We start from the raw sequence: 21,603 nt of genomic DNA on the forward strand, positions 1-21,603 counted from the left end.
CCGCTTCCGGCCCCCCGTTCCTTGGTAACAATGGAGCAGAAAATGGCCGCCTGAGCGGGCAGGAGGCGGCGCGGCGGCGGAGCGGCACGGGCGGAACGCGGAGAGCCGGCAGCCAGCCCGGAGCGGCGCGGGAAGCGGCGCACCCACAGCCGGGGGAACGGCGGCGGGCGGCGGCGGCGGGCGGTGAGCACCGGGGCGGGGGCGGGCTCTCAAAATGGCCCGGGGAAGGGAGAGGCCCAGGCCCGGGGGAGGCGGTGGCGGCCTCCGCCCGGAGCGAGCAGCGGGCGTGGGGCTTCTCAGTCCTCGCTCGGGCACGGCGGGGCGGCTCGGCGGGGCGCGGGAGGCTCCATCCGCGGTGCCGTGAGGGAGCGGGGGGCGGTGATGGCGGTCCGAGCGCGGGTGTGCCCGGATGGGCCGCGCTCCGTCACCCCGGGGATTCTCCCGGCGGGGCCTCCCGCCGCGACCCTCATCTTCCACTGGGGGCTGGAGCTCGGTCTGCGCTCTCCCCGGGGAGGGCAGGCGGGCCCGGCACCCTCCGGGTGTCCGGCTGGGCCTGGGGAGGATTTGGAACAAGCTCCTTTTGGGAGGGGTGGAGGGAGGGGGGTAGGTTATAGCTGCTGTCCTGGGCCTCGTCCACAGTTCAGTGTCTGCTGAAGGAATCGCAGCTTTTCAGGGCCGTGTTTTCAGGCCGTGCTTCCCGTGAGTTGAGGCAAGAAGTCTTGTTGTGGGAGACAGGCGAGAGCAACTCTTCCTATCCCGCTGTGTAAGGCTCTGGATCAGCCTGTGAGCTGTTCATACCTGTGGTGTTTGCTATTCCTGTGCTGAGCGTCTCCCCAGTTAATCACGTCATCTTTGCTCTGTCACCTTAGCTTCCTGTGCAAGTTTTTCCCTGCCCCTTTTAATGCTGTTTGTTGGCATTTAAGGTTTCTGGTTCTCTGTTTCAAAACCCCTGTCGAGTCCAGCTGGATGTATGTGTTTATCTTGAGTGATCTGTTTTAACTGAGGAGCAATATCAGGTTGTGTATAATAGTGTGTGTATATATATAAATATATAAAATGTAGTGATGGTTAAGGTTTGTTTACAAGATTTGTTATGTGTCTTGATTTTAGTGTGCAGTAGGAGCCTGACAAAAGGTTTCACAGCAAAAAATACTGAACTTTTAAAATAATAGTAGTCTTAATTTTGCTGTTTCTCAGGAAGGTGGAGCCTTGGTACAGAGAAGCTCCTAAGCAAGAACACAAACTTGATAATACCCAACAGTATCATCACACATCACATTTCTTTTCCTGTCCGTATTGACAGTATTGGGTAATTTCAACTTGAAAATAGTTGTCAAAATGTTCAGAAGAAGTTCTGACACTAATTTGTCCCTGAATTTTAATTGCAGTGACTTGTCAAGTCTTTCTAAAACAAATAATCAGTTGGGCAGTTAATTATCTTAATTGAGGGTCAGATATTTAGTTTTCTTGTAGTGGTCAGCTGGCACTTAAACTGACTCTGTTCCCTCTACCGGTTTACCATTTTGGAATTAAAATAATGATAGCTTGGAATTATGTCCTGGGAAGGGAAATCATACCACACTTTATAAAATTAAGGGTTTCTTGTTATGCTAGACCACTAAGGCACAACAACTGCAGTGTTCCCTTCATCAGCAACTCTGACTGGGTAAATGTTTGCCACTGAAATAACCACGCCGGTATTTTTCAAGCCTGTAGTGGTTGCCATCTATATCGTATTTATTTTTCCTATTACTGAATTCCTGGATATGCCAGGGTGTACTGGACAAGAGTGTTACAAGTGTCTGGTCTCCAGTATGTGTATTTGGGTTTTTTTTTAGAGGAAGGGGTAGATCCTTAGATGGAAATGTTTCCAAAACACCTCTGTATCAATATACCTGCTTTGCATGTTCCTTTATTCCTTTTCCCTGTGGGAATATACCAAAATAAATCTCTTGATCTTAGCAGAATGATTCCAGTTGCAGTGGATGTGTTGTACTGTTTTTTTAAAAAATCATAGCATAATATAAAAACCTGTGGGAATATACCAAAATAAATCTCTTGATCTTAGCAGAATGATTCCAGTTGCAGTGGACGTGTTGTACTGTTTTTTTAAACAATCATAGCATAATATAACATTATGACTTCATATACTTGAGTCTAAAGGTTGCATTTAAGTCCAGCCTAATGTGGCTTAACACATTACTGGACTGTCCTAATTTTTTTTTTTTTTTTTTAAATAGAGAACTTCAGTTTCCATGTATTAAAACACTTTAATCCAAACATCATTATTGGGCGTTTATCCAAGGTTTTGTGGTTTAATCTCAGTCTTGGTGAAAACTTACCATCTACTGAGCTTGCAAATATTATTTGTGAAGGGATAAAACCAAATGTGAACATTTCTGTCTTCAAGATATTTTTATGAGAGTCTTGTGCTTCTCAAAACCAAAACTTCTAAAGAGCGTAGCAGTGTCATAACTTAGTCAGGAGCTTTGTGTGGTGAGTAGGGATAGCCAGGAGCATCCCAGGGACTGGTTTTGCCTTTGCACAAGTTCTGGCTGCAGGTAAGATCATAAACACAAGCCTGTGTCTCCTTCAGACTGCTCAGGTTTGTATTAACGAGGTACTTGTTAGCAGCTTTTGGCTGGTGTGCAGTGTTGAAGCTCAGCTTTTGACTCCAGCAGGTCTGCAGAGTTGTGCTGTCTCGTAAAGCCACCTAATGATTATGGAATGTAGGAAAAGCCAGCACACATTTTATCTTGGTTCAGTAATTTAAAATCACTTTGCTCAGAGCACTCTGGGTTTCGATGTGCAAGGTGTATGTGCAAATAATCCTGTTAAAATGCTGGAGCTTCCCTGCCTTGGGATGGCATCAGAAATGGAATTCTCATGGTACAGATGCCTATTTAAATCCAAATAAATTTGCCTTCATTTTATTTCCCACTTCTGTGTTCCATGGGCACCGGATATCAACAAGAACAGGAATGCACGTATCGGAATTCCTCTGTGGGTTGTGGTTGCAGTGATTCTCTGGTTGTTGCCCTTTTACTATTAGCAGTGCCTCTATTAGCAGCAGTTGTGTGGAGACAGCAAGACTCAGCAGTGAATTTAAAGATGGGTTTTTCTTTTTCAGTTGAAATTCAGTGAGTTTTGATTGGCTTAGTGCTTTCACTTAACCACAGGTTGTGTTTCTTCTAGAGTCGAAACTAGACTTGTCCTTGATATCAGTCCTGTTCATAGTCTGTCAGGGTCAACACTGATTACTTGTGTGCAGATTTACTTCTTCTTTTGGGTTCAGACTGGGCCTTCTGCTGCTGACCCAGCAGGAAGCTCATTTCTGGGCAAAAAGAGCATGATTTCATGAGCCTGCAGTGCTGGAAACTTCCCACACCTCATATACACCAAGCTTTCTCTTCTGTGCTATCTGAATTTGATGGCAAATGCAGTGTTATCTTAATTTTATTTTCCACTTGTATGTGAAAAGTGTTGTTTTAGTAAGTGCAGATGATAAAAGGCAAAGCCCAGCATTTTGGCAGTTGTTACCACATTTTATTTTCAGAGCTCCATCTTGGTTCCACATGCTCTCAGTGTTCTGGAATTGCTAAGCTCTGCCCTGATTTCCTCACTTCTTTCTGACTTATCAGGAGTTGTTAGTGTTTCTCTTCTTTATCTCAACAGTTGGTTCAGCTGAAGTGTTTTTCCTCTCTGGTTTGTTTTTTTTTTTTTTTTATTATTATTCTGTGGAACTTTCTGCCACTGTTCTGCAAAAGTATTCATTTGCTTTCTATTGTTTAAAATGTATGTTCAGAATGACATCTTGTTTGAGGGCCTTTGCTTTGAAACACACTGGGGTAGTGAAAAAGCTGAATCGATGTTTAACACTCCTTGTTAAACTGACATTTAAATTTTACAGCACTTTTCACAGAACACTTCCATAGAACACAAAACTTTCTTCCAGCTTTCCAAGAGTGGTGTGTATTCCATGATAATTTTTGAGTTAAAGAGGACGCAGGGAATTCTTGATTTTAAAACTTGTGGTAGGTTTAATAAAAATCTATTAAGACCCTAAATCTGCTATTCGTCACAGTGGAAATAAAAAGCCAGAATAGCAGGAAAAAAAGCCCATAAAATTCATGATGCAGCTTTGAAAACTAGAAAAGTTTGTTGTGTTTTACTGTTTCTAAGATGGAGATGAGTGTGTTGGACCTGTGGTATCAAAGCCTTCGGTGTGATCACAAAAGGGAACTTGTGCACCTGCACAGAAAGAGAAAGCCAAACAAACTTGAGATAATGAAGCTCCATGTATAATGCAAATAGATGACTTTCAGTCCACTGTCTTAGGGTGTCTTTTTCCTTTAATGATGGGATTCACTGACAGTTTTTGCTTTTGAGCTTGCAGACTTGAGTGATGAAATATTTAAGATGACAATGTAGTTTCTGTTATGTCTTACTTCCAGCTAGTTTTGAGTATTGAGAAATTGGATACTGACTGGCGTGGAAACTGTTTTCCAACTTTGAAATCTTCTAGGAAAATGAGGTGTGGTGGGTTGGATGAGTGCTGTGTGTGAAGTGGGTTCTGTTTGTGCTTGAAGAAGCTGGGGTAACAGGACTGCCTGTTCTAGCTGCTGTTCCTGTGTCATTTGAGACATGGAATTGGAGAGAGGGCTGGCTGGGGCTGTGCTGCCATGGCACGTCAGAGCTGCTGAAGTCACAGTTCGTGGAAAGCACTTGGACATGCAGCTGTGCTGTGCTTCTGTCGAGCTGAAGTGTCTTTGAGGCATGTTCACTGCAAGCTGGGCAGGAAAAATAGCCTCTAACGACCCAAAGCAAACAAATTAGTATTTCTGGCTTCCAACCTGAGTCACTCCTTTAGTCCAAGGGTTTGATCATTTCTGCAGACTGGAAGCAAGCAAGGTGCTCTACCGGTTGAAATACCTAATTAAAATGAGGGTATGAATCATAAATGAGAAGTTGGCCTTCTGCTGAGGACATCTCTGGAACACCCACACTGCCATCCTCTTTTTTGTTTATACAGAGGTATTAACTGTGTTGCTGGGACGTGAGGTAACTCAGGAAACATTCCTGCCATACAGGGCACGAGAGATTCTCAGGTGAGGTTGAAATACCGGTAGCACCGACATGGGGGAGTTCTAGAGGAGCTTCTTGTTGCACACCTGACTCATGAGCAGCTGAGTTGTTTCTTCAGTTTAATTAAATTCCATGCCTTGTCCTGTTAAAATTTAAGGCTTGCCCCATAAATCTAACGAAGATTTTAATTTTAAGGTATCGCTTTTTCATTTAACCCTGCCAATGAGTGATTCCAGGGTTTGTCAGATTTTCTAAGTTCTGCCTGCTTGGTTTAATTAAGTTCTAATGTTTTGTGGGATTTCTTTTAAATATAAAAAACCCAGGAATGCAGACTAAGGTAGCGTCTTGGTGTTCAATACGGATAACTAATGTCAGGAGATATTACACATTATTGAAGGAGGAAGAAGTAGAGATTGATTGCTGTGCATTGTGGTCCATTAGTACTTTATATGGGAAGAATTCTGTAATCCACAAGTGCTAAGCAATATGGAGATAGACTGTGTTACTGTTGAAGGTAGATGAATAAAACACAAATGTTATCCCTGTTTGGCTGTTCCTCCAGATTTGAGGCAGTAGCACATTCCTTCCTGGATTTAGTTTACACACAACCTGGCATAAAAGAAAACATAAAATATTTCTTACGCTGTAAGAATGATAACTTTGCATTATTGAGGGAATATCCAGTACTCTTAAACTGTTCCTATCCAAAAGAACATAGTATTACTTCTTGAATAAAAGAATGTAACAAACAATAGCTTTTGTGGGCTTACTGTAGTTTGGAGCAGCAGTGGAGAGACAGGCAGTCATTTGTGCTCGGAAATCTCTGAGGTTGTTGAAGCGTAACTGCAGGGAAGATACTGTTCTGATTTGTGGCAGGATGGGAACGCCAATTAAGAATTCACTGTAGTTACTGTGTCTGGATATTCAGCTGCTGAAGAATTTTTTTTTTCGTTAAGGAGAAAATTGTTTATCCTATCTCTGGTTCTCTTGCTTTGTGCAATCTTTAGGTGGTCATCCCCTCACTTCACCATAAAGAGATTTTCATGTCTGGGTATCTGAAGCTGGCGATAACCAGCAGATCTGAACTTCCTGCTCATAGTTGTGACCTTCCCCACCCTGTGTCAACTCAGTGCTGGCAAGGAAGGACACTAAAGGAGGAAATTCTGAATCTTTTAGCTTGGGTAAGAGCAAAGTTTTACACTGGAAGGAAGCAGCAGAGTTGAAGTGTACCTGCTTATTAGATAACCAAATGTTGGTTATTTTGTTTTAAGTTAATAGTACACCTGTTGGTTTTCCCTCATCAGGTTTGCCTGTATTACTGGCTTCCTTAAACCAGTCTTAATTGTCTGCAGGGTGTGAGCTGAGAGCAGCATCCTGAGGGCAGATTTTGAAGTTATTTCTGCCTCTCTGCCCTGCCGTGGCAGGAGCACAAGGTGGTGGTAACTCCCACCATGGAAATCCTGCTGTCCCACCAGATGGGCCCTATGGAGCTGTGCTGAGGCAGGAGTAGTCTAAACATTCCAGTAAGTTCAGCCTGGCCATGGAGAGCTCTGCAGCAGGCTGGGAGGTGAGGCTTACGCTGGACAATGTGCACAGTGAGCTGAGTGGACAGGGAGGAGACAGAAAATAGCAGAAGCCTTGGGGTAGAAATCCTGGTTTTCATTTGCTGGTTTTAATACCAGAGCTCTGGTTTGAAGAGTTATCATCCCATATGCTGTCAGCAATCAGGTAGGGAGAATGTGTTGCTGTGTTTCTGTGCCATCTGTATTTCCATCAGTGTAAGCATCCAATAGAGATTTCACAGCATTTCTGGGGTCATGAAATTGGGATACGGGGGACTGATGTAACCTGTTAGTAGCTTGCAACAGGAAAATACAGCGAGTTTGTCACTAGCAGAAATAGTCCTCATGTAAATTAAATTCTTCATTCAAGATCCCACCTCTGTGGCTTTTTTCTTAGCAGCAAACTATTCAGCCTTGACCATTTAGCTTATTTTATAATTAAGGAGGGAAGATAAGAGGTGATGGAGGAGAAAAGAGGAGCAAACCTGGAAATAAGTAGTACTGACTTATTCCAAGCATTTCCTAAAGAATCACTATTTGAACTGTACATCAGCCTATTGGTAAAGAAGAGATTTAAAAAAAATTTTCCCCCATTTGACTTGTTTTGACTCTCCCTTTTTCTCTGACCAAGAACGGTGCCCCTTCATTTTCTGAAATGGAATAGGCAAATATGTAGGCATTATATAGCCAAGATGCCTGCAAGCACTGGAATTTTCAGTTAAGAGGAAAGTAGTAAATAAATGTTATGTTTTGCATGTGTAGTGCAGCATTCTTTTTAGAAGCTGTTGAAGAATTAGTCTAATGCTTACAAAGGTGTTAATACTGCCGTCTTTCTGAAGACGTTCCATGTGCTTTGAAGTCAGTAAATCCCATGGCAGTCATTTCGGGTAAAGTATTTTACAAAACTTGCGCTGCTCCTGTCCTTTAGCATCTTATTACTTGTCTTTACTTTTTAAATCCTGTTGTTGACTTTGTTTCATTGTTATCCTGAAAAAGGGAATGCTGGATAGAGTTTGATATGTATTCCCAAAGAACTAATGCATCTTTCAAGGTTTTATTTAGGATGCAAGTCTCTTGTTCTACTCGAGGCTTTTATTCAGATATTACCAGAACTAACGACAGCTGCTTTTAAAAGGATCTTCTCCAACATGTCTTTAAGTAATGCTACTTGGAGTAATAATTCTGCTACAGAAAGCCCGTAAAAAAAGTTGATTGAAGCTGTGTTCTCATTAGAAATACGTGCCTAGCATGTGAAGGGCACAGAGATTTCCTAAGTGAGCCGGGTCAGAGCTGAACACACCTGCAGAAACTATTGCTCAACTGTCCTGTGAATGGGGTCGTTTATCGGTGTTTAACAGCACAGTCACAGAACGCAGCACGTCACATGCCAGTCTGCAGTCTTTAGATTGCACCAGGGATTTAGAAATGCAGAGAAAGCTGATAGGCTTCCATCTGACTCAGTAGTGACCCTGGTGATTGCTGCTGCTTCCTGATTACCCAAAAAAAAGGTGTAATTGCTTTGGTAAAATGGCAGAACTTCACAGAACCCAGCAGCACCCGTAGCTCTGAGTGGCAACAAGTTAATGTCACTAACTTAAAGTCGAGTTCCACTGCATCAGAACTGAAGACAAAGAGGGTCAGAACAGCAATTCCATAATTGGCAAGTCTGCAATGATGGGATATCCTGTCCTGTGGAATTTTTCTGGTGCTACACACTGAGGTCGTTGGTGCACTTTAATTTTCACCATAGCAGCTGAAATAAAGTGCCCGTGGAGATCATGCAGTGCTGCTCTTCTGGAGAAGCACTAATGTAAACTGTGGGCAGTCTTGACTTGACAGCTGTGCTGACAAACCAAAAAAAGATGGTTTTTGCACTAGACAGATGTCTAAGTGTTGGAAATTTTCCAGTGAGAAGCAGAAAAGCTTTATTCTTCCAGTATTTCCATGTCACATGAAGTATGGTTTAAATGAAAGGAATGTTTTCTGATGGGGAATGGTATTGCAGAGCTTTTTAGCATGCAGAGGATTAGCTTGTTAATCACCTCTCTGAGTAACTAGATTCTACCAGTTGTACAGGAAAATTCTTGATGCTGTGAATAGTGAGGCAGAGTGATCAAGGAAGCTGGTTATTTTATCTTCATTTGATGTATTTGCATGGCACAGCCAGTGCCAGAATGTCTCCTGCATTTGCATGTGTTCCTTATAATATTTATCAGATACAGACACGGCATTCATCGATTATTTTCCTTGAAAGAGAGACGTTGTCAAGTACTTCATCCAAATATGAAAAACAGTATGAGAAGGTTATATTTAAAAATATGCAGCATGAAAGACAGCTCTTTAAAGCAGTGGTGTACCTGGTATATGCTGGAGTTTTGTCTTGGAAATTTTGCTCATCAACATCAGTAATTCAGTTAATACTGAAACTTGAAAGCAAATTCCTTTCTTGATGTAAAACTATAAAGTTGATTTTACAAACCCTTTTCCTTTTCTGAGGGAATGAGAAGCTTTCCTCCTTTTTTTTGTGCACACAGTGTTCTGCAGCATCTTCTTTATTTGAGTTCTTCGTAACCACTTCGTTCTGTTAAAACTCACTTGGATGGTGAAGAGGGTGTTTCTGTAGCAGGCAGGAAAAAGCAAGGAACATAAAATCCTGTGCTCAGAGAGCATGCTCAAGGATGGCTTGTGCCTTGTACTACACTACTGTGAGGCTGCTTGGAGAGACAGTTGTGACATTAGGAATATTTTATGCAAAAAGCAGATAATCACAGACACCTAGTTAACTATGTGAGTGTAAAGATGGGCTAAGGCTTATGGCAGATGATATCCCCTGTGTTCATACCTGCTGCTTTGTTGAGTATTTGGTAATGATGGGCATCAGTTTTGTTTGTACTTCTTGAGGAGGTTCATGCTTTGTTTTTGATCCCCGTGGTGATGAACCTGATCTTAGCTAAAGCTTCATTAGCAAACTGCTTTAACCTGTGCTTCACTCTGCATTGTAAACATGCCTAAATTTCATGCAGTATTTCACTGCTCTCCATGAAGGGTTTGTTCTCTCCTTTTTTAGGTACTCTTCCACTCATCAAGATGGAAAGCTCAGATTCAAGTGATAAAGGAAGTATTGATCAATCAGAAGCCCAACGTCAGAGCCAGCTGGATCGGTTAGATCGAGAAGAAGCTTTCTATCAGTTTGTGAACAACCTGAGTGAAGAGGACTACAGGCTTATGAGAGATAACAATTTGCTAGGAACACCAGGTAGGTAATGCTTGCCTATGTCCATCCTGCTAGAGTTGCTTGCAGGCAGTTTGTGTCATTTTCTGTTCTCCTGAAGCCCTTTCACCCGTTTGTGTGCTGCAGTCGTGTTCCATGGTAGGAAGTAGCTTCTTGCTAATTTGTGTGCACTCAAATTTGAGTGGTCCCTTGACTTGTGGAGACGTAGTTAGGATGGTGTGGATTCATCAGATATAAAAGTCTGGTGTTTGCACAGCTTGGCAGGAACACCCAGATTTGACCCGGTTCCGTTTATGAGCCCTTAGATGGAAAAAAAAAAATGTCCTTTAAGCATCTGTGTGCAGATTTTGTGCTGGTGAGGTTAAGAGTTTGTAACCAGGGTAAGTAGTCTGGTATGAGATTTTGCATGGGCATTTTGATGTCAGTTCTCAATCAGCTTGTTAAATTTCGTCTTCATAGGTTCATACCTAATTCAAACCATGACAACTAATTTAAACCTTCTTTTCCTGCTTGTGGAAGTGTTAACCTCAAATATTTCACTCTGGACAGCCATTTAATGGGTGTAGGATGACAAAAATTGCTGCTCAGATGTAGAGGTTACAGAACCAGAGAGCACATCTCTGTTGAATAGGATGGAACTGTTGGATATTTCAGCTTCAGCAAAACTTGGAACAACAGTGCTAAAGTGTCTGAACTTCCCCTTAGCAACCTGCTTGGCAGTGCCATTGTGGCAGGATTTAATTAGAACACAAGCAGTGGCTTGTACCTTCTTTAGAAGCTTTTGATAATGATTGCCATACATATATGATTTGGAAATATTTTTGGAAAATTTTGCTTATTTTCTAAGGTGAAATTACTGAAGAAGAGTTGCTGAGAAGGCTACACCAAGTTAAAGAAGGTCCGCCACAGCAAAACAGTGATGAGAATAGAGGTATATACAGTATTTGTGAAAACTCTTAACTTTAGCACCCCGTACGGACCTTAACTTGAGTGCAGGAGTGGAACAAGTTAAGCCTAGGCAGGTGCAAGGTGAGCTTTGTTTCAAAACTCAGTGAACCTTATGTCTGATATCTGCTGCAGAGGTCAGTTTGGGACAGATTTCATTCATAACACATCTCTTACTTCTATCAAAACAAAGTTTCATTTAGGTTTATTTCTTTCTTTATTTCATTTTTTTAAAGATTACCTTCCTGTCTGCTCCCTTCTGGGATGCTTTTTGGCAATCCCTCTTTTTTAATTCACCGTTCTTCCAAAGATGCTGCATTGCTTTTGTCGTCACCCTTCTGTAGAAATTGGTGGGGGATGCTCGGAGCTGACCAGTGGGGTTCATTCTTCTGTGGGACAGAGTTGCTATAAAGCTCTGCAGGTGAAGGCTCAGGACAGACTTGATTCTCTGTTTCATGGTCGATAGATCACTTAATTGTTTGGAAAGGAAAACACAGAATATTGATGTGTTATGATGCCTGACATGTGACTTTCCATTTACTTATGATAGAAAATACGTGTTCTTTTGATGACCTGTTTGCTCTGTGATGGCTGCAGCCTATCTGTCCATATTAGAGCAATGTCCACTCCTGCTCCCTTAGAAGAGCTCTGGTAGTTACAGAATTGTCTCGCTGCCTGTGAAACCGCAGTAGCACTTGGTAGGATTCAGCACTTCTAAATTGTCACTTGTTAAGCTAAGCAATTATGTTCTTGGAAAAGATGGCTCCAAAATTAGCTCAGTACTCTAATTTTGGTAGTTCCCTGTCTTTTTCACAGGTGCAGAGTCCGCAGAAGATGTTTCAAATGGAGATTCTATAATAGACTGGCTTAATTCAGTCCGACAGACTGGAAACACAACACGAAGTGGGCAGCGAGGAAACCAGTCCTGGAGAGCAGTGAGCCGGACTAACCCAAATAGTGGCGACTTCAGATTCAGTTTGGAAATAAATGTCAATCGTAATAATGGGAACACGAATCCAGAAACTGAGAATGAGCCATCTGTAGAGCCTTCCAATGGGGAGGATTTGGAAAACAGCCAAAGTGACTCTGAAATTCCAAGGTCTGAATCACCATCTGTAAGGCAGCCTGGATCAGAAAGGAGCAGTGCGGAGGAGCTGACGGCTGAGGAGGCTTCCCCTCCTAGAGGGCAGAGGAGAGCCAGGAGTAGGAGTCCAGAACAGCGGCGGACGCGGGCTAGGACTGATAGAAGTAGGTCACCTATTAATGCAGTGAGTGAGGCCCCTCGCAGGTCTCATCACAACACATCATCTCAAACACTTGACCACTCCTCAGCGAGCGAGGCTGAGGGCAGCTCTAGAACTAGGCAGCACGTGACGTTAAGGCAGCACACAGTGGGGACTGAGGTGCCAAGTGAAAATGCAGTTCTCTTTTCCCCCCCTGAAACGAGGCCTGCTCCTCAAGCAGCAGGTTCTTCAGAAAGTACCGGCACCAGTGAGTCTGCGGCTCCTGGGCAGAGGCCTCCCACCATAGTGCTTGACCTCCAGGTGAGAAGAGTTCGCCCGGGAGAGTACCGGCAAAGGGACAGCATAGCCAACAGGACCCGGTCCCGGTCCCAGACCCCCAACAACACGGTCACCTACGAGAGCGAGCGCGGAGGCTTCCGGCGCACGTTCTCCCGCTCGGAGCGGGCTGGAGTGAGAACTTACGTCAGCACCATTAGGATTCCCATCCGTAGGATCTTAAACACAGGCCTGAGCGAGACTACGTCAGTTGCCATCCAGACCATGCTGAGGCAGATCATGACAGGCTTCGGGGAGCTCAGTTACTTCATGTACAGTGATAGCGATGCAGATCCCAGTGGGCCAGCTCCCAATCAGAACGTGGAGACTTCTGAGCCGCAGAGCGGAGGTGGGGGCACCTCGGGCAGTGAGAATGCAGATGTTAGCTCGGGGGAGGTGTACGAGGGTGGGCACGAGGCTAGCTCAACATCTGGTGCCAGGCGGGAAGGCCGGAATACGAGGGGATCGGTCACTTTTGAAGAAAGCGGTTCTCTACCATTCCTTAGCCTTGCACAGTTTTTCCTACTCAACGAAGATGATGATGACCAACCAAGAGGACTCACCAAAGAACAAATTGACAACCTAGCCATGAGGAATTTTGGTGAGAGCGACGCTCTGAAAACCTGCAGCGTGTGCATCACAGAGTACACGGAGGGCAACAAGCTCCGCAAGCTGCCGTGCTCGCACGAGTACCACGTGCACTGCATCGACCGCTGGCTGTCGGAGAACTCCACCTGCCCCATCTGCCGCAGAGCAGTCTTAGCTTCTGGGAACAGAGAGAGCGTTGTCTAAAGGAGAGCTGAGTCGATGGCCAGGCAGCCGGTGTGATAGTGATGGGCAAAGAAGTCACTTCCTTTATGGCCACTTTTTGAGTGGTACCTCAATGTATAGTAATGACTCGGAGTGAATCTTCCCTCATTAAAGCATTCTCTCTGGATTCAAGCTTTGGGAATTGGAAAATTTCTTTAATTAGGTTTTTCGAGTTCTAGTCAGTTTGGGTGTTCAATTTCACTTGTCCAAAGAGATCTTCCCACTTCAAAATATTTTTTTCTTTGTGAAGAGTATTAAGTTCTTTCTTCTACCCAGCCCTTGCCATCCCAGTCCAATAAACAGTTTTTCCTCAAGATTGTGCTTCTGAGGAGTTCTTTGAGAAGTTATCCAGCTCAATGTCCATGAGTCATAGAGGAATTTTTGCAAGAAATCCAACTCTCTGAAAAAATAACATGAATTTAATTGCACACTTGAACATACTTTTAATTTTTCTCCTGGGTTAATATTGGACATGTCTGTGTAAATAACACTAATGTTAGCCCTTTCCCCATCACTATGGCACGCTGTAGGATGAGCTGTTAGCTTAATTGGGATATTTATCTTGTTGTGGAAATATAAGAATTGCCTATGCTTGTTTAAATAAAGAAAAAAAAACAAATCTGTTTTAAAACTGTAAAGCTTTTTTGTAGAAGCTCAGTACTTTTCCAATGCACTGTTGTACTAACGCATTAAGAATTAAAATTGTACCATGCTTAGAAATCAAGAATGCTTTTCATACAGACCCCACCACACAGAGAGCAAACTGAACATGGGAGAGCTGCTTTTGTGACTGTGTACCTGTCAAGAGCAGTGCATATCTGTACTATTTATGTGAACAGCTACTGTAACATAAAAACAGTTGGATTAGACATTTAATTGCATTAAAAAAAACGGAAATTAAATGTTATAATTGCAGTGTTTTGGCTCAGTAATGCCACCAAAAAAAAAAAAAAAAAAAAAAGATAAAAATTAGAAACTGTTCTAATGGCTGGTTATTTCTTGGTATGGTTGCAGATATCGAATAATGCAAACCCGTGTGTACTGGCTCATTCACTGAGGTTTGTGCCCAATTTTTCTATCAGCTTTTGCTCTCAATTTTTGAGGCAATGCTGTAACTTCAGTAAACAACTGTGGATAGGTTGGTTTTCAGTTCTTCACGAGCTTCAGCTGTATTGGTGACCTCTGCGTGTGTTGAGCGGTCCAGTGTTGGTAGCCTGTGGTGCAAGTGCCACAGGGAATAACTCGGTACTAACTGGGAAGCACATCATTAGTATTGGGTTCCATTTAAAAATGAGTGCACTTAAATGTGCAGCAGATTCTTGAGAATAACAGTAAAAACCCAACAAGCTCTTTATATTCCTATTGCACAGAATGAAAATGAATTTACTTTTGAAACTCTGTACATGACGTGTTGCAAATGAGAATTGGAGAATGTACCTCAACTCTCATCAGAGTGTGTGTGTGTGGGGAAACATCCTTCACCCTCAATGACCCCTTCTTTGTTTTATTCTCTAAGGTTTTGGGTTTTTCCTGGTTTACATGTGCAAAGGGAAAGTGGTTTTTATTTATTACCACTCCAGGGCAGTAGTTCTGAAGGGATATGAGCTGCTCTTGCTGGCTGTATGGGAAGTGTTGCTTGTTCCTCAGATGACAAAACCAAAGCTGGCCTATCTCTTTTTTCCTAATTAAAACACATTTTTGGTGTTTTATAGTGGTGGGTGCATAAACTATAATTGCTGCTCTAAGCCATTTTAACATCTCAACAGCTAGTTAACGATTCCACAGCATCCCAAAATTCTATTTTTTTTTCTCCATGTGCATTTTGTGTTGTTGGTTCAGCGGGAAACCCTGACTGGCTGTTGAGCTCGCTTTCCTCCTGGTGGGACACGCCGTTGTGGCAGAGGGAACACGAGGGCTCTTTGGGAACAGAACAATCAGTAAGCTCATGGGTTTGGTGTTTCCTTGGACACGCATCAGTGTAAAATTGAAGTTGGCTGTTGATTCTGGGTACTGGGCTTTCTGTGCCAAAATTTCGCAGCAAAATAACACTTCTGAATTTCACAGAGCGTAGAATTAGAAGGGAAAAACGTGATAGTACCATGTTAGATGTTGGAAGTCAGAGATGTTCATCTCAGACTAGAGCTGGTGACCACCAGGAAGGGAGCCCACTATCCCAAACCCACGCGAAGCATGGCTCTGGTACCTGTCACCCCACCTTTTCCATGGAATTTCCACCTTGGTAGAACTGCCCTCACAATTCTGTTACAGCTTATAGCATGTCTTAACATTTTATCTTTCTGTAGCAAGAGCAACTAATAAAATCTTGGAGGTTTCCCAAATGGTACCAAGAACAAATAATTTAATCTCAGTTTGGGAGACGATGAACGTTCTCTGTGGTTTCTCTGCCTTTCACAACGCTGAGTGTGCTAAAGGGGCTGGGGGCTCATTGTCTGCGGCAAAAACTTCCTTATGTAGCTCAGTTAATTAGGGTAATTGAATTTCTATTTATCTAAATTTAGATTGGAGTTAGGAAAAGCCAATATTAACATTTCAGTTGCTTACAAAATATGAAACACTTTAATAATTAGACTAATTTACATGTAATGAATTATTTTGATAGTGAACATGTGTATTTAGCGCTTCCCTCAGTTTTTTGGTATTTTTGGAGGGACACAGCATCTTCACTCGTGCCTGGAAGGGTATGAAGGGTTAAAAGGGCGAGTTTTGGCACGTTCCCAGGCCTGATCTGCGGGAGTATGGCTTTGGAGAGGCAGAGCCCCGAGCGCCGGTGGCCTGGGTCACAGTGCCACCGTGTGGGATCTGCCTTCAGCACCAGCGGGATTCCTTGCAGGACTAGCAGCTTTTATTTTGGTTTCGAAGGATTCTGCTCGTCATTGCCCAGCCCAGTGGTTACCATGGGTTTTTTTTTTCCCAAACATCCAAATTCCTGCTGGGAGTGTCTGGTGCGTGGGCTTCTTTCCTTCCAGACAGGACAGACCCCTACCCACAGCAATGACAGCGGTCACCGGGCCAAACCCGTGTGACAAGCACACACTTTTAATAATTACATCAGTTACGAGTTGGTTTAATTCACAGACTTGTGGGTGCTCACTTAATTTTTTTTTTTTTTAATTTGGGGCTTTATCTGTCAGAAGACAGAATTCCTGGTGCCGATTGGATTTTTCCCTTTCACGTGCATATTTTTTATTTCTTCGAGCAAGTTGGGTTTTTTTGCAGAGAACTTGGGGGCAGTTGAGTTGTTTTATAAACGATTTGATTGTGTAGGTACTTCATGCATAGAAATCAGGGAATTTTAAAGGCCTTTTGTAGGGAGCGCTGCCGTGCAGGCACAGCAGCTGCAGGACACGACGCCCACCGGGTTTGAAGGAGCCGTAATTGTCCATTGTGTCGACTTGCAGACGAAGGGGTTTCCCACCAGAGCTGGCACAATGGCCCATAATGACTGTCATCCCAGTTTCCTGTCACTTGTCTGGGTTATGCAAATGTGGCAGTCCAAGGGCCCCTTTCCCGGGTGGATCCGCAGTGGATGAGCAGTTGCCCGCACAACCCAGTGCTCTCATCCTAACAATGAGGGGATGGAGAATGTGAGGGTGAGAAGAGATGGAGGTAAAGGTGAGGGGGGTTCTGAACCTCCCAGAGTGATCTTCCCCTTCACACTGCAGTACAAGCCTCCATCCCTCGTCTCATCCCTAATTTGGGATCGTTGTGTCCGTGGAAGCACTGTCCTGGTTTGGGAAAGGGTCTGTGTGAGCAGGTGAGGAGCCCAGTGCTGTCGGAAATGTCTGCCTGCTCCTCGGCCTTCTCCCAGGAGGAGGAGCTTTGGATGAAGGTTGGCTTGGAGCCACATGGAGGGGATTTATAACAACTTCAGAAATATTTCCAGCCCTTCTGTACAGTAGGCTTTTTGTTTACCCTCGGCTGGGGGGGGAAGCAGGAGGCTGAAGAGATACAATCAATGGTAACGTACCCGAAGTACAAATAAGTGGTGGTGTGTTGAAAAAGAGGTTTGCATCTGTTATCCCAGGGCTTCCCAACCTCTCAGACTGTATCTCCTTTTTCTTATGGGGAAAGAATACCATTGAATTTGATTTGATTTATATCTGGTTTTATTCCCTTTAACTAAAATATTTGAGCCCCTTTCCAGAATTTCACTCTGCTGGTAAGGCAGTTGGTTGGGAAGCCCTGAATTCCACTGTGAATGTAACACTTTGCTTTATTATTTTTTCCTTTTTCTTCTTTTTTTTTTTTTTTTTTTTTTTTTTTTGTACAGTACTTTACATTTGTTTATACTGGACTTGTTTAATACGAACTGGTACTCAGAGGTTGTTGGACACAGTTTGACCAGGTTTGCCAGCTAACACTTAAGGAGGAGTTTGTTCCCTATGTAAGATGTTATAATGCAAATTTAACTAGACTCAATAAAATGCATGAAGTGTTCATTTTGTGCTGCATCATCACTCCTCGGGTTTGTTCTTACGGTGGGAATGCACTGGAGTACACGGTGGTGGATGTGGCAGGAATTTATTTCCTCCATACACCTTTCCCCTTGAGGCTGGGCAGATAGGAGGGAGCTGGAATGGTACAGAATTAACTTCTCGGAAGAATTTATTTAATTTATTGCATTAGGACATAAAACTGAAGCAATAAATCATGCTATGTCCCAGACTTTGTAAATCTGCCAGTGGATAATGTAGGATACAGAAGCAGAATCTCCAAGTTGTCTTTCAAGGAACAGCTGTGACTCCAGGTGCCCATAGGAACCAGGGCCCCGTGCAGGGCTGTCAGGGCTGAGCCTCCCTGCAAATCCAGTCAGGATTCCAGGAGAATCTCACATCTGGCTAAAAGCTCCATCCTAAAATTAGCAGCTGAGGTATGTGCAAACACTTGAGTGGGAAGGAAGTTTTTTAGGGTGTGGGGAGCTGTATTTATTATCTGTGCTTCCCTCACCTCAGTCCTGTTCCTTGGGTGGGAAGTGGGAGCCGCTCGCTGAGAGGAGCACGATGGCATCGGTACAAGAGGAGGGACAGGGAGGGGTTATGTCCCTGGTTCTGGGTGCCAGGGCAGGGGCTCAGTGTCACAGCTCCTCAGCACTGCCACTGATGCTCTTCTCCAGCAAGGAGGGGTTGTGGGCTGCTCCAGGGATGCGTGGGGTCAGGATTCTGCTCCAGCTTCACTCTCCACAGGGAGAGCTCTTGGAGAAAAGGTTTTTTTCCCCATTCCCACATGCTTCTTGCTCTTCGAGTGTTCAGTCTGAAACTGGGGGTTTAACACAGGTGTTAGCTTTGATTTCAGGGACTTTATTCATGAAGTGACTCCCACACTTTGTGTATCAGGAGCTCTTTCCCTGGTCTTTGTCTCCAGCCCCTCATCTCCCTGTAGGAATTCAGTTTGGGTAACCCTGGATTTGTTCCTCCAAAACTCCTGATCAACCCCCGAATTGCTTGAAGAACCCAAGCCAGCCTTGGCGCTCGTGTGTGGCTGACTTCATCCCTCTGTTTATTTCCTTTAATACATTTAAGGTCTTTGTCCTGACCTGTAAAACTTTATATAACCTTGTTCCTCCCTCCTGGAGCTTAAACTCTGTAACCTTTTACTCTGTCTTACTCCTCCCTTCAGGATATATTTCCATGGCATATCCAGACCTTCTCAGGGGAGTGTGTTTGGCTGCTTTGCTGGTCCTGCTGCTGGCTGGGAGGAGAAAGGTTGTGTTTGGTGACCTTGTGCATCCCAGAGCAATGGGGGGGCGAGGGGGGCAGGAATAGCCATCCTTTTTGGGGCCCCTCCCCTTTTTTGACCACTGAGGAGTGGGATGGAGTGTTTGGAAAGAGAAGGGTGGGGAGAGCAGCACAGGCTGGCTGCTCCTCCTTGCCCTCCCGAGCTGTTTCAAGTGTGATTGAACCTGTTCTGGGACTTTTAACATAATAAATCTAAACGCAGCTGTGCTGTGGCTCCCTAAACTCTTAAAATAAATTTATATAGGGAAAACTAACCCCACTTTTTAGCCTTAGACTGGCGGGGCATTGTCTGTGACACTAATGAGATGCTGCTGCCACATGCTCCAACTGTTCCCCTGAATAAATCCCCTGCTAAGCCGAGCATGTGAAAATCCAGGCGTCAGGTCCCCTCAACAATGATTACTTCATCCAACAGGAGTCATCCCACATTTGCTGAGGGTTCCTTGAGCTCCGGCACCCTGTGCCAGCAGGGTCCTGGGATTTCAAGGAAAAGGGTTGCCAGGTGGTACCCTCGTGCTGGTGCTGGGGATGCTGGGCTGCAGCACGCTCCCTGTGGCTCTGGCAGAGCCGGGAGAGGAGCCAGCCAGGCTCCTGGTGTCCAGCAGGGATGTGTTTACACTGGTTTGACTTCTCAGGATGCATTTGCAGAATGTGATTTCTCCAGCTTGAAAGTTTGAGGCCAGTGGATTTTAGCTCTGGAGCAGCAGCTTTGCTCGTTGTTTCCTGCAGAAAATGCCATGAAGGACAAAGTGCCTGGTTTGGTTTCTTGGCTTTAATACCTGCTCTAATCTTTCCTTTCACAGCAGTGGAACAGCCCTGGCACTGCCCCAGACCCACACCCCAGGGTTTGCCCTGTGTCTGCAGAGCCAGACCTTGGCTGGCCAGTGGGTTTGGAGGTACCAGAGGGTTTATAGGGGTAACAACTCGAAATTACTTCATTTCAGGAGCCCATAAGGTTCCTCTCCAGAGCAGGGATTTATGGAGTGGAGGTGGGACCAGTGCATGCCTGTCCTGTGCATCATTCACTGCTGACCATGCAGGTGAAGGGCTGGAAAAGATGCTATGGAAGAAATAGGTTAATCTCTCTGGGTACTGCTAAACTAAACTAAATAAATCCTAAATAAACTTGGAAATGACTCAGCCTTTGCTGCTGGCACCTTTGGGATGGTTGTGTGTTAATTTGTAAAGATGCATCTAAATAAATTGAAATATTTATGGGAAGGAAGAGGCTGGGAAATGCCCTGAGAGCCACTCGCTGCCAGCTGGCGTCCAGCAGTGCTGGTTGTCCATCTTCCCTGCACGTGTGACATGGCCAGGAGGGAAAGGTGGGGGTGGAGAATGATGGAAAGGGATGAGGGACAGGAGATGGGAAGGGAAAGAGGAGGGGAACTAAACCGAAGGAAGACTAAAGGGTAAAATAAAAAGGCTTTTGAACTGTGCTCATCTGAGTGGGTCTAAAACATCAACACAGTGATGTGTTGGTGGAAGAGAACGGGTGGGAGCAAACCCAGGGAGATGCCGGTGGTTGTGAGGATGCAGAGCAGGTCCAGGAGAGACTCGGGGGCACCGTCTGTGTCCGAGCAGGAGGGGCCGAGCCGGAGGGCGCCAGGCGCTGCTGGGGCGATGCAGAGTCGGCCACGTACACCGGGGCCGGGCCGGGCTGAGCGATGCTCCAGATGAGACGAGAACAGATTTAGCACCGAATCCCGGTGCCGGGCGGAAGAGCTGCGTGCCAGAACAATCGCTGGAGCCGGCTGCTGAGGGCGGCGGGGGGGACGCGGGGCCCGGGAGGGGCCGTTCGCACAACCCTGCCCAAAATCCTCCCCACGCTCCTGCAGGTGATGGGGAGAGACTCGCTCAGCGCGGCTGCTGTGCCAGAGCAGGGCACACGGCTAAAGGCAGCACAGCCCCGAGCCTCGGCAGATTCCAGAGGCAGTCCGAGCTCCTCGCATCCTGAGGGATTTCTGCTCCCGCTCCGGGACGATCTGGGGCTGCCCCCAGCCAGGGGCTGCTGATGCTTTGGGGTGTCTCTCCTCGCTCTCTTTCCCCGCTCCTTTTCCTCTCCCCTGTGCCGTGTTTGCCTTAGATCTCAGCCTGTCTCTGCTTTTCCTGCCTGGCTTTGCCTCGCTGCCAGGACGAAGCGGTTTTTCCCTGGCGTTTAAAAAGCCCCCAGTCCCAAGCCGAAGGAAAGCGGCGCATCCCGAGCGCTCCCCGTGCGCTCTCCTTCCCCCCGGGCGATGCTTTCGGGGGCCGGGTACCCCCGTCTCGGCCTAGAGGGACCCCGACACCCCCAGCCCATCCACCCTGCCGAGCCTGGGTGCGGCTGGAACAGCCCCGGGAAAAGATCTTTCCCAAATTATTGCTTTAAATAACGACAGCGAAGCAACGGCTCTAGGGAAGATTTGCATTTCAACGCGGAGATGATTAAAAAGAAAATCTCCTGCCACTCCTCAGTGCATCCTTCAAGTCCTTCAAAGGCGTTTGCAAATGGGGTTTTGTTGCCTTTTTTTTTTTTTTTTCCCTCAAGGATTATAATATTTAAGTCCTGCAAAAAGAAAACAGATGGAGAAGAAGACAATGAAAGAAAACAAGGCCAGCCCAGAGGCCGCGGGGAGAGGAGCGGAGTGGCTGGGCACAGCAGTGGCCAGCTCGTG

The 21,603-nt window shown here is 45.1% G+C and overlaps 1 protein-coding gene across 4 annotated transcripts; it reads left to right on the forward strand.

Moving 5' to 3' along the window:
* RLIM (ring finger protein, LIM domain interacting) lies at nt 1-17,641 on the forward strand. Of its 4 annotated transcripts, none has more exons than XM_069015686.1 (4): nt 1-183; nt 9,715-9,903; nt 10,727-10,810; nt 11,641-17,641. In XM_069015686.1, exons 2-4 carry the CDS (start codon nt 9,735-9,737, stop codon nt 13,173-13,175), a joined length of 1,788 nt encoding a protein of 595 aa, XP_068871787.1. In that variant the 5' UTR covers nt 1-183; nt 9,715-9,734; the 3' UTR covers nt 13,176-17,641. The 4 variants fall into 4 exon arrangements, with proteins under 4 accessions (XP_068871787.1, XP_068871791.1, XP_068871790.1 ...); XM_069015689.1 differs by lacking the exon at nt 1-183 and adding an exon at nt 678-763; XM_069015687.1 differs by lacking the exon at nt 1-183 and adding an exon at nt 6,100-6,266.
* The last annotated feature ends 3,962 nt before the right edge of the window (nt 17,642-21,603 follow it).

Source organism: Aphelocoma coerulescens, chromosome 4A, assembly GCF_041296385.1.
Source record: "Aphelocoma coerulescens isolate FSJ_1873_10779 chromosome 4A, UR_Acoe_1.0, whole genome shotgun sequence".
NCBI lineage: Eukaryota > Metazoa > Chordata > Aves > Passeriformes > Corvidae > Aphelocoma > Aphelocoma coerulescens.

Coding starts and splice junctions, on each gene's coding strand:
- RLIM (XM_069015686.1), top strand. CDS start 9,735: ATGGAAAGCTCAGATTCAAGTGATAAAGGAAGTATTGATCAATCAGAA. Junction 9,904..10,726: donor CAATTTGCTAGGAACACCAG/GTAGGTAATGCT, acceptor TTATTTTCTAAG/GTGAAATTACTGAAGAAGAG. Junction 10,811..11,640: donor AAACAGTGATGAGAATAGAG/GTATATACAGTA, acceptor TCTTTTTCACAG/GTGCAGAGTCCGCAGAAGAT.